Consider the following 12,615-nt stretch of genomic DNA (forward strand, 5'->3'; position numbering starts at 1 on the left):
ATTGCATCTTAGTTGGACTGCTCTGATTTAGTTTCTAAGATCTGCAGAACCGTTGAGTGCAAGGATCAAATTTGCAGAGAATTAGACCACGTTTCCGCAAAAATGATTCTATGCTCTTAAGAGTTTTCTAAAGTTACCACGAGCAAATGAGCTGCTCATAATTTTGGTATCAACACAAACATTCCGGCTAACCAAAACGTTTCAAAATTTTGCTTTATTTTTATATTATAAAATAACCACATATAGTAACTTTGGAAACATAGTTAGTGGAATCCACCAGTCCTCCTTAGTTGTTAAAAAATTGTGTCTACTTGTTAATTTCGCTTTGCAATTTAAAGTGCAACACACCCATTTGAAAAATGTTACTATAAATATTATGTTAGACCAGAAAACTACTTTACACTTTAAATTAATCAATAATTGTATTCCGTTGTGAATCTTTAAGAAATTGAGTTTGTTTTTTGAAAGTTAAATGTTTGAAATTTAAAAATGGAAACTTTTAAAATTAATTAAAACAATTTTGATTATCTTTTTGGCAAATATTTTTCTATGGAATTCAACTAAATCCTGAAATATCTGAAAATTAGTCAAAAAAGTTTTATTTCTGGATTTTTTGCGCACTTCTTCTTTTCTAAGTTCCTTGACATTCATCTGTATTTCAAAAAATGTTCTTTAAAAAGTTCAGATCTGAGTCAAATATTAATATCGAAATAAACTTCCAAAATTTCAGAACACATGCGCATCTAAAAAGGTTTTACCATTTAGTATTTAGTAACATTTTTCCGCAAAGTTTTAGAAGTTTCCTTTGTGCCAAGTTTAAGAAATTCATGAGCCATTCACATTAAGCAGAATACGCAATTCGTTAAAAAATTTAAAAGCTCTCTTGTATCGCGTTTATTATTTATCTTGGAAATGATTCAACCGAACTACTTGGTCTTATTCTAGAAAGATTTTCTGATTCTTTCGAGGACTAACTTGAAAAAAATTGAACATTAACATTAAAACATCGGATTGTTATAGAATAGCAGCTTAATTTTACTACAGCAAAGTTTTTTCATTATTTGATGCAGCGGCGTCTTGTGCGTTCAGACGAGTTTTGCTAAGATTTTTCACTTTGTTATTATTTATGTTTCTACAGTGCACCATTTTTATCAATTCTCTTAGACAATGAAACGTAGGCATAATTTTTGCTGTGAAGCTTTCACATTTTTCAGTGTTAAAATAACTTGAAAAAGTTTTGTCCCTTTTACAAGACAACATTTTTCTCAAAGATGCTCTAGCATATTTTAGCTAGTGTAACTGTTTTGGTAATCAAATTCTGTTTTCACCCTGGTTCAGTCGAGAACTATAGCTACAGATAAGGTTTTGTAAGCAATCCGAAGACAATCAAAAATAGTAAAAAATGTAAAAAAAACTGCTAATGACATTAGCTAATTTTCTTTATGTAAATTACATTTTGAAATTGGTCATCGTTCAGTTATGTTTTGGGAGAGTTTATTATTTTATGCACTCACAAAATCAGGAGTGACAATAATTGAGGTCAGCTTATAACCTTGGCTGTGTAGCTATCCGTACGACTAAAGTAGATAATATTGTTGTCCTAAGAGCACTCATTTCTACTGTTTCGAACTGCGGTCATTTTATCATTCCATTCGTTTTAATCTGTAATTTTTTCTAACTTTTGAAGCTTACTTTTTAAATATTATATATAATGAATAAACTTTAAAAAATACATTTTTTAAACTATACTCATTCTCGAGCTCATTAAAAATAAAGATTCCTTTGGCGCCCACTCACATTTTTAGTGGAGAAGTTGGAAAATATTCCACGTTTTTTCTGCATCTAATAATCTTATAAGAATAATATGGGCATATTATTGGTAATATTGGGGGGCTTCTGGTTATTCTTTTTGATAAATCAGTTGTCCTTTATATGACTTCCCGTGAGATTATGTTGTACGACTACGTAAAACTCATTTTGGTCTGCAAAGATGTTGCTGAGCTACTTCGCATTTTTGATAATTCGATCCACTTTGTATAAAATTTCCGCATTTTTCAAGGTTATTGCTTGTGTACATTTTGTGAATGGAAAAAGCGACTTATTCAGGCATCATAATATACAATTTTGAATGAAGCACGATCAACCATTGCACGATCGTCCGAAAAAACTTTTCAATTGAAACTTGTCAGACGCATGGCGCTACAATACAAGAGTTTAGACGTGTGATTGAATTAACCGCCCCAAGTCAAAAACGTCACACATAGACAGGATAGTGGCCCCAACTAGGGGTTATTTTGTCAGCGAATAGGTCAGTGGTTTGTTTTGAACAGAAATGAAAAGGGAAATAGAGAGAGAGAGAAAAATAAGATGAGAACAAGATGAACAAAGACAACAAACATCGAATTATAATGAGACGCGTTTGACAGGCAGAATTGAAAAAATGTGTAGGTTTTTCCTCAAAACTTAAACTTTTATAAGAATTTCAAATTCAGAAGTGTTGATTTTTTTCTGAGAGAACATTATGAAATTGAATTCATTTCACATCAATACTTTTGGATTAATTCTTTATTTGTGTTTGATGTTCCAAATACACGTGAACATTTAATGTTATCACGTTTTTCTGACTGAAATACTTTTGAAATCGTTCTACATCAGTGAAAACTAGTTCACTTTCCTTTTTCACACATATATTTGAAGTTTAACCTTGACTCGCAAATAGCTACGCTCCACCCTATTAACAATTGAAATGAGTAAAAGTTACAATCTGTTCCAAATTTTAACTGTTAATGTAATAATCAAAACATTTCCAAAGAAAAATGACGCTATTATATTATTACAATGAAACGAATACAAAATAAAAACTTTCAATTTGTTTTTTTTGGCCTGAATCTGATTTTTTTTTGCCAACCAAAACAACCCTTGACAATAAATCCGATTTGGGCCGGAATAAAATTCCATGAAGTGCTTTTCTTTAATTTTCTATTGTTGCAAAACAATTTTTTTGGCAAATTGCAGGAAACGTATGGTCAGTTTAATTTAACACTATGAGAGATATGAAAACTGGGAACATGTGTGAAATAGTACGGGTGAAAAATAAACCGATGAGTTGAAATTAAACTGCAGTCCAGGAACTTATTTATTTTAGAAATTGTTCTAGACACTACCTGGAAAAAAATCAGGCTTTGATTCAACCGGAAGTTTCTACAGAGAAAGGCATAATTTTAAATCTGAGTTAAATGAAATTGATGCAGAAAGGAGCTTTTGGAATTTTGGCGTATCAAACGCTTCATGTTTTGTTTTTTCCCTTGTTTGAGATATATTTTGACATTTTTAAAGCCAACGAAATGAAACAACGAAACAAATAAACAGCATTCGACACCAATGATCAGAAACAACAAAATTTCATCGACCATGCAAGCTATATTTTAAAAAAACCAAAAAATTGTAAAAACTTGGTAGCTTGTTGCATATGTTTGTTTCAAGAAAAAGGATCTATAAAAGATCACCAAAAAATATAGTCTTTAATGCTTTACAATTGAAGGGGCTCGAAATTAACTTGTTAAATTAAGGGGCAATGATTTCTAGTCATAACAAGACAGAGTTTTAGTTGCAAAACTGGCACACAATTATTCTGTTGACAAAGCCATACGGAAAGCAAATTTAATAAACAAAAAGAAGGCTCTATAACGTGCGTTTCCATATATTGTTCCGACCCCGCTGATCCATATTTTTGATTTAATAGCCTTCCAAAAAAGGGAGAGATGGAAAATTTAAATAAAAACTTTATACTTTATAAATGTTCTTTATAATTTTAAAGTAGAAAACTTAAATAATTTTGAAAACTAATAAAAAACATATAAACAACTGGGCCTGCTTTTGACGCCAGTGGGACCTATAGTTAGATTGCCAAATAGACAAAACTCAAAAAAATTAAAATCAATTTTGGGAATAATTTTCGGCATCACAAAAATTTTTATGAAAGCTCGTAGCGTAGAATCAATGCCAGAAAACCATTATTTTAAGCATGAAAACGAAATTTATAACAAATGAAAATAAACTCACCGAACAAAGTCCAAGCTGGCTTTTTCTCCAAGAGGAGAAAAAGCCTGAAGGTTTCAAAATGACAATAATATTTTGTTAACCAAATGATTTCAAGTTTACTAAAAATCAAAAAAGTTTCGACGAGTTCAGTTATAATCATCTCAGACTATATGGGAATCAAAATTATTTTAGAGCAGCTTTAGCTTTGTTAACTTTATCTCATTAGGGTCGTATTGCAAATTTTATAACACAATTTTCGATTACTCGGTCTTGTCACTTAGAGAACTGATACCTTAACAACCTAGCTTTGTGTTGCAATTTGTCAGAGACAAAAGTCGTTTTAGGTTTCTTCCAAAGTGAGTTATAAATAATGCTAAATAAAATCAGAACAGTTAAAACTTTTCTCCAATAGCAGTTTCACTTTAAGAACAGCATTTCCACTTTAAACTATTTATAAAAACAACTCAAAAGATAACTAATTTTCTGTTTTTGTTCTTTTGCCTCTTGTGAAACTACAAAACAACGTTTTTATTTGTGTTTTTGAAATCCTTCAAGTGATTTGCAATAAATATTTCAGTTTAGATTTACATACCTAAATTTCAAAGTTACGTTTGGTTGAACCAAATTAAAAATATACAATTCTGAATTTCAATTCAGCAGAGTTTTTTTTACAAAAAATTGCAAGATTCATGTCTTTGGCTTGACAAGGCATTTACTTAAGTCATTTGTTTTTTTTCTGTTGATTAAGCCAATTCATATGCTGAAAATTTGTCAAACCATGGTAGCAACATAACTAAGCAACAACCATAGATCTAATATCAGATATGACTTCGTTAGGCCTTAATTTGAAAGGTATTTTAAAAGAAGTCCAGAGGTTACGTTTTCTGATATACTCTGATCATATCATGCATGGCTTTAGAGAGCCTAGCATCTTGATTATCATCCGTAGACTTAGTGAAATCATCGTGCGGCGTTTTCTTAACTATTCAGTTTTGTTATAAACAGGCCTTAATACGTCATCAGTTAAAAGTTGTAATATCAGCAGTGCAACATGCGACTGACGAAATCAACTTTACATTCGATTGGACGAATCGTTTACCTGCACTGATTTTTTAGCACAGTTGTTGAAGGATAGATGTATCAAACTTTTGCTGAAGAAAAAAAAACAAAAGATAATGGTACAATAAATAATGTTCTATTTAAAATGACTCCGTCTCTTTAACGTAGTGCTTTTATTTCATAATAATCAGCAATTGATTGACCGATTTATTTATTTCATTTTTTCGGGAAAAACAGCAACGTCAACAATTTATAATTTAAACTATTTATTTTACACAGTAAAAACTCGAGAGATTCTATTTTTGTGAGCTGTTGTCGTAGCTGAGTGTTGGAGGCAGCACAAAAACAAATTAAACACGGATAGAATTATTGCAGAGAATCAAATGATATTGCTAAATTCAGATCTTTATTTTCTCCGGAAAAAAGTCATATTAACATTGTAAATCAGCACTGAATAACAATACTTCGATTCGGTATTTTTTATTAGTTTAGGGCAGCTTTAACTTTGTTAACTGTATCTCAATAAGTGTGGTAAGCATTGCTGAAATTAAACCAATAATTTTGGTTGCTCAATTTTATTACTTAGATTATTGATATATTAACAATCTAGGTTTGTGTTCCTATTTGTCGCAGAGAAAAATTGTTTTATTTTTTTGCCAAGGTGAAGCATAGTTAATGTCAAATGAAGACATGACAGCTGAAACTTTCTCGGGCAACTCCTTTTTGTCAATGCAATTTCCAATTTTAATTATTTAAAAATAACTCCAAAATAAAAATTTTGGATTTTTTCTTTTGCCGCTTGTGAAACTTCAGTGCAACGTTTTTGTTTGTGTTATTTAAATATTTCAAGTGATTTCCTTTTAACACTTCAGGTTTGATTTACAAGTTTATATTTTGAACTTATGGTTGACTGTGTGGCTCCCACCAATTTAACAATTGCAAATCTCAATCTAACAAGTTTTTTTAAAGTTGCCAGATTCTTGACTTTGGTTTGCCAAGGCTTTCAATGATGTTAATTGGTTTCCTTTACTGTTGATTGAGCCAATTCATATGCTGAAAATTTGCCAACCCAAGAGAAGGTAACAGCATAACTACAAAACAAACATGGATCTAACTTTGGATATGATTTAGTTATGCCTTTAATTGAAAGCTATCAAAGAAGAAGAAGGTCACAGGTTACATTTTGTGATTTACTCTAATCATGAGGCTTGAGAAAAGATTAGATCATCATCATCATCTGTAGATCTAGTCGTTGTATAATTATGCGACTTTTTCTTAACAAATTCTTTTTTGTTACAAAACAGAACTTAATGCGTCATCAGTTAAACGTAAAATTAACGGTTCCTTTGGCAGGATCGATTACCTCAACTAATTTTTTTAGCACAGATGTTGGAAAATCAATGTATCAAAATTTATTTGGAAAATAAAAGAGCATGGTGCATTAAATTCTGTTCGACTTAAAGTGGCTCGTCTTCGTAATGTAGTACTGTCATTTCATAATAGTACCATAGTCAACTATTTATCATTTAAACTACAGCACACGCAGTAACAGCGCAGAGCATAATTTTTCTTCAAGGAACGATTTCTAAAAATGTATGTTGAAACAGCATGCATCTATTGCTACAGTTTAAATTTATTCCCATGGAAAGAAAGTAATTTGGGTTTAAACGTTATTTTTACAATTGATAGCTCACTGAACCTTTAAGTTTTGATTATAAATATGGTGTTTGTTAATTTATATCTGGTTTGAATTGTAAAACTTAATCAAAAATTAAATTAAATTCACCAGTTCAAAAGAGGAATCAAATAATTACAATTTGTGAGCTGTTATCGTAGCAGAGTGTTGACAAAAAACTAAGCAAATAATATAGATGTAAACAACATAATGAACTAAACACGGATGAAATTATAGCAGAAGCACTTTTCTGATATTGTGGGGATCAAGTTGACCAAATTGAGACATTTTTGTGATGTGTTGTTTCAGAAGAGAACCACGGCACTTGGCTGGCAGAAATGATTAAATTGAATTCGTCCAAGTACGTAAGGCCAGTTAAGAATCAGTCTTCAACTGTTAATGTGGAGTTCCGACTGAACCTGTATCAGATACTGGGTGCAGATGCTGTCAATCAACATATACATTTACACTTTTGGGCCGAGATGAAATGGTGAGTCATTACCGAACCAACGAGGAAATATAAATCAAGAACTGCCCTCGTAATTTAAAGTAAAAAAAAACTTGATCAAGTTCAAAGGACAGCTAAATATCTCTAATCTGCTAATTTAAGATATGTAGAGTCGGATCTATTCTGTCCCCCCCCCCCTCCATCTTAGTGGGCTTATAATTTTTACGCCCCCAAGCGCACGTGCTCTTTTTTTACATAGAATCGTGCTATATAACAACATATAATTTGTTTGTAACTGGGGGCGTAAAAAACACTGGGGGGGGGGGGGGCAAAACAGAATAGATCCGTAAAGTCTTCTAAGAGTTTTCGAGTTAATAATATCATGTTTAACTTCAACATAGTCAAATGATTATATCAATCAACATTGATAGTTCAGTTCAGACGCTCATTTGGATTGCACACCCCTCATGTTTAAGATTGTTTGTTTAATAGGACTGTTTATAAACTTGAACTCGTTGCACTGTACATATAGCCGTAATAATACTCCTATGAGTTTGCTGCTGTTGTCTAAGAATAATAAAAAAAAGTCAGATAACGTTTGATATTGAAATCAAAAAGATTGCATTAGCTGCTTTATGGTATATGTATTAAATTGAATAAATAATCTTGCAAGATTCTTGCAAGATTTCACATTCAAAAGGCGTTTACGAAGTCAATTAGGTTCAGTTCTGCTGATGAAAAATTCTGATATTAGTCATTTCATTTGGTGTTCAGTTAGTTTTAGCTATCAAAAATACACAAATAAATTTTCCAGAATTCAAAAAACTTGCAGCATTCTTGCAGGAATCTTGCAAGTTTTGAATCAGCTTGCAAGATTCTAAGCTCAAGTTTTAATTTCACTCATCACTAGGGTAGACAAATATTTCTGGAGCATTCGAAAAAGGTAAATTTTTTCTGCATTTACGCAGAAATTTTCTCTCTCTGCGCGAGAAAGATTCAATACCTAACGTTTTAACAGTGCAAACATTTGCTCACACCGATTGTTGATACTCTTAATTTCCTGGTGCAGAGTTAATCATCTCTTAAATTGTTTTTCAACCTTGCTCATGCTGGGTACTGTGCGTGTTGAAATTTTTGGTTTAGAGAAGCTGTTGCATTATCATGAAATGCGCTGGATATCTAACAAGGTTCAGAAACTACTTTTAAGTAGTGCTCAAGTGGGCTCCAGCGCGACAATTGATGGCTGTTTCCCATAATAATTTTTCCCGGCAGATCTTTAACAGTTTCCCGGGACCACTCTGAATGGTTATTTTGTAATATCTAACAAGATTCTGACAGAATCTTACATGAGGTTGCATCGTCTTTCCAGATTTTCTCCCAGAATCTTACAAGATAAACATTCGTCTTACAAGAATCTTACAAGATAATCATTAGACTTAAAGATCTCACACGATAATCATTTTTTTTCTTGTAAGATCTTACAAGATAACAATCCAGTCTCGCGCATTTTTGTCAAAGATCAGCTACCTTTTACCTTGACTTTGGTTTTTAGCTTCATTTACATCTGCTATGATAAAGTAAAAATATAGAGAAAGACTATTTTGTTTAAAATATTTTGAAGTTAAACCATCAAAGTGTAATTGCGACTGAAATTTATGACAGCTATTAAAATGCAAAGAATAAAAATGTTGCAAATTTAAATGCAAAATAAAAAACTGTTGCACAGTTAATCAACCTTTCAGTCTGTAATGAGGTCAGAGAAGCGTCACCAAAATCTATTGGCCGACTTAAATTCCGCTCAAAATTTTGGCTTAAGTCAATCAGAGCATCAGAATTTGGTCCCCACATTTTTTGCATGTTTTTGCATGTGGTGTTTTTGCCTCTGTTCATTTGGTAGAGCTGTATATTGAACTGTAACTTACCTGAGAGAACATTGCATCTAAAATAGATAATTTTGCTAAATCTGACTGAGCATTTAAATTGACATAAAAACCAAATGCTTCAGCTAAGTTGCTGATGAGTTTTTGGTGCTTTTGTTTTAAACTTCGATTTATTTTGATTATCCACCTGGGTATGGACAGTTTTGGTCCAATATGGCTACTTGTTGATACTCTTAATTTCCTGGTACAGAGTTAATAATCTCTTAAATTGTTTTTCAACCTTGCTCATGCTGGGTACTGTGCGTGTTGAAATTTTTGGTTTAGAGAAGCTGTTGCATTATCATGAAATGCGCTGGATATCTAACAAGGTTCAGAAACTACTTTTAAGTAGTGCTCAAGTGGGCTCCAGCGCGACAATTGATGGCTGTTTCCCACAATAATTTTTCCCGGCAGATCTTTAACAGTTTCCCGGGACCACTCTGAATGGTTTTTTTGTAATATCTAACAAGATTCTGACAGAATCTTACATGAGGTTGCATCGTCTTTCCAGATTTTCTCCCAGAATCTTACAAGATAAACATTCGTCTTACAAGAATCTTACAAGATAATCATTAGACTTAAAAGATCTCACACGATAATCATTTTTTTCTTGTAAGATCTTACAAGATAACAATCCAGTCTCGCGCATTTTTGTCAAAGATCAGCTACCTTTTACCTTGACTTTGGTTTTTAGCTTCATTTACATCTGCTATGATAAAGTAAAAATATAGAGAAAGACTATTTTGTTTAAAATATTTTGAAGTTAAACCATCAAAGTGTAATTGCGACTGAAATTTATGACAGCTATTAAAATGCAAAGAATAAAAATGTTGCAAATTTAAATGCAAAATAAAAAACTGTTGCACAGTTAATCAACCTTTCAGTCTGTAATGAGGTCAGAGAAGCGTCACCAAAATCTATTGGCCGACTTAAATTCCGCTCAAAATTTTGGCTTAAGTCAATCAGAGCATCAGAATTTGGTCCCCATATTTTTTTGCATGTTTTGCATGTGGTGTTTTTGCCTCTGTTCATTTGGTAGAGCTGTATATTGAACTGTAACTTACCTGAGAGAACATTGCATCTAAAATAGATAATTTTGCTAAATCTGACTGAGCATTTAAATTGACATAAAAACCAAATGCTTCAGCTAAGTTGCTGATGAGTTTTTGGTGCTTTTGTTTTAAACTTCGATTTATTTTGATTATCCACCTGGGTATGGACAGTTTTGGTCCAATATGGCTACTTGTTGATACTCTTAATTTCCTGGTACAGAGTTAATAATCTCTTAAATTGTTTTTCAACCTTGCTCATGCTGGGTACTGTGCGTGTTGAAATTTTTTGGTTTAGAGAAGCTGTTGCATTATCTTGAAATGCGCTGGATATCTAACAAGGTTCAGAAACTACTTTTAAGTAGTGCTCAAGTGGGCTCCAGCTCGACCAATTGATGGCTGTTTCCCACAATAATTTTTCCCGGCAGATCTTTAACAGTTTCCCGGGACCACTCTGAATGGTTATTTTGTAAGATCTAACAAGATTCTGACAGAATCTTACATGAGGTTGCATCGTCTTTCCAGATTTTCTCCCAGAATCTTACAAGATAAACATTCGTCTTACAAGAATCTTACAAGATAATCATAACACTTAAAAGATCTCACACGATAATCATTTTTTTGCAAGAACCTTGTAAGATCTTACAAGATAACAATCCAGTCTCGCGAATTGTTGTCAAAGATCAGCTGTCTTTTACCTTGACTTTGGTTTTTAGCCTCATTTAAATCTGCTATGATAAAGTAAAAATATAGAGAAAGACTAGTTTGTTTAAAATATTTTGAAGTTAATCCATCAAAGGATAATTGCGACTGAAATTTATGACAGCTATTAAAAGGCAAAGAATAAAAAGGTTGCAAATTTAATTGCAAAATAAAAAACTGTTGCACAGTTAATCAACTTTTCAGTCTGTAATGAGGTCAGAGAAGCGCCACCAAAATCTATTGGCCGATTTAAATTCCGCTCAAAATTTTGGCTTAAGTCAAGCTTATTGGCTTCAATCAGAGCATCAGAATTTGGTCCCCATTTTTTTTGCACGTTTTTGCATGTGGTGTTTTTGCCTCTGTTCATTTGGTAGAGCCTTATATTGAACTGTAACTTACATGAGAAAACATTGCATCTAAAATAGATAATTTTGCTAAATCTGACTGAGCATTTAAATTGACATAAAAACCAAATGCTTCAGCTAAGTTGCTGATGAGTTTTTGGTGCTTTTGTTTTAAACTTCGATTTATTTTGATTATCCACCTGGGTATGGAAAGTTTTGGTCCAGTATGGCTACTTGTTCTCAAATTTCGCTGTTCCTTTTATTATGAAAGGTTGCCCTAGCGCTTTGTCAGCACTGAGGAACAAAATAGAACATTAGAGCGAAAAAAATCAGGTTACTGTTGCTTGTAAACTGTTTTCATTAGCGAAATAGGAAACAAGCCGTGATAGAGTAAACAATGAGACGTCAAACTAAAGGACACAAAATCATATTGCTCAAAAGGGAACGGTGCTTGCAGCAATAGTTTTTGTAACACCAATGATTTAAATAAGACTAGTTTCCAAAACGGTTGCAGAATAACCAATGAGTGGTTATTCTGCAACCGCATTGGAAACTAGTAACGATGCTCAAACCATATTGCGCAGAAAGGAACAGTGTTTGCAGCAATAGTTTTCTTAACATCAACGATTTAAATAAGACTAGTTTCCAATGTGGTTGCAGAATAACCAGTGAGTGGTTATTTTGCAACCACATTGGAAACCTGGAAACTATTCTCATTTGAATCATTGATGTTAAGAAAAATTTTGCTGCAATTACCGTTCCTTTTTGTGCAATATAGTTTGAGTGCCGTTACTACTTTCCAATGCGGTTGCAGAATAATCCTTCAGTGGTTATTCTGCAACCACATTGGCAACTAGTCTTATTTATATCATTGTTGTCATGAAAGCTGTTGCTGCAAGCACCGTTCTCTTTTGCGCAATATGGTTTGAGCACCGTTACTAGTTTCCAATGCGGTTGCAGAATAATCACTCATTGGCTATTCTGCAACCACATTGGAAACTAGTCTTATTTAAATCGTTGATGTTAAGAAAACTATTGCTGCAAGTACCGTTCTATTCTGCGCAATATGCCTTGAGCACTGTTACTAGTTTCCAATGCAGTTGCAGAATCACCACTCAGGGGTTATTCTGCGACCGCATTGGAAACTAGTCTTTTTTAAATCATTGCTGTTAAGAATATTATTGCTGCAAGCAACGTTCCCTTTTGCGCAGTATGCTTTGAGCGCTGTTACTACTTTCAAATGCGGTTGCAGAATAATCCCTCAAGGGTTATTCTGCAACCATATTGGAAACTAGTCTTATTTATATCATTGTTGTCATGAAAGTTGTTGCTGCAAGCACCGTTCCCTTTTGCGCTATATGCCTTGAGCACCGTTACT

The 12,615-nt window shown here is 32.8% G+C and overlaps 1 protein-coding gene across 2 annotated transcripts in view; it reads left to right on the forward strand.

Annotated features, from left to right (window-relative positions):
* The window catches only part of LOC142337104 (neuronal acetylcholine receptor subunit alpha-2-like), an 82,971-nt gene that overhangs the window by 13,644 nt on the left and 56,712 nt on the right, over positions 1 to 12,615 (forward strand). For both annotated transcript variants that reach the window (XM_075386187.1, XM_075386188.1), the window contains one exon: positions 7,085 to 7,265. In XM_075386187.1, coding sequence (XP_075242302.1) covers positions 7,085 to 7,265 — 181 coding nt within the window. The remainder of the gene's footprint in view (positions 1 to 7,084; positions 7,266 to 12,615) is intronic.

This window comes from Convolutriloba macropyga, chromosome 3 (assembly GCF_964194025.1).
Source record: "Convolutriloba macropyga chromosome 3, txConMacr16.3, whole genome shotgun sequence".
Lineage (NCBI taxonomy): Eukaryota > Metazoa > Xenacoelomorpha > Acoela > Convolutidae > Convolutriloba > Convolutriloba macropyga.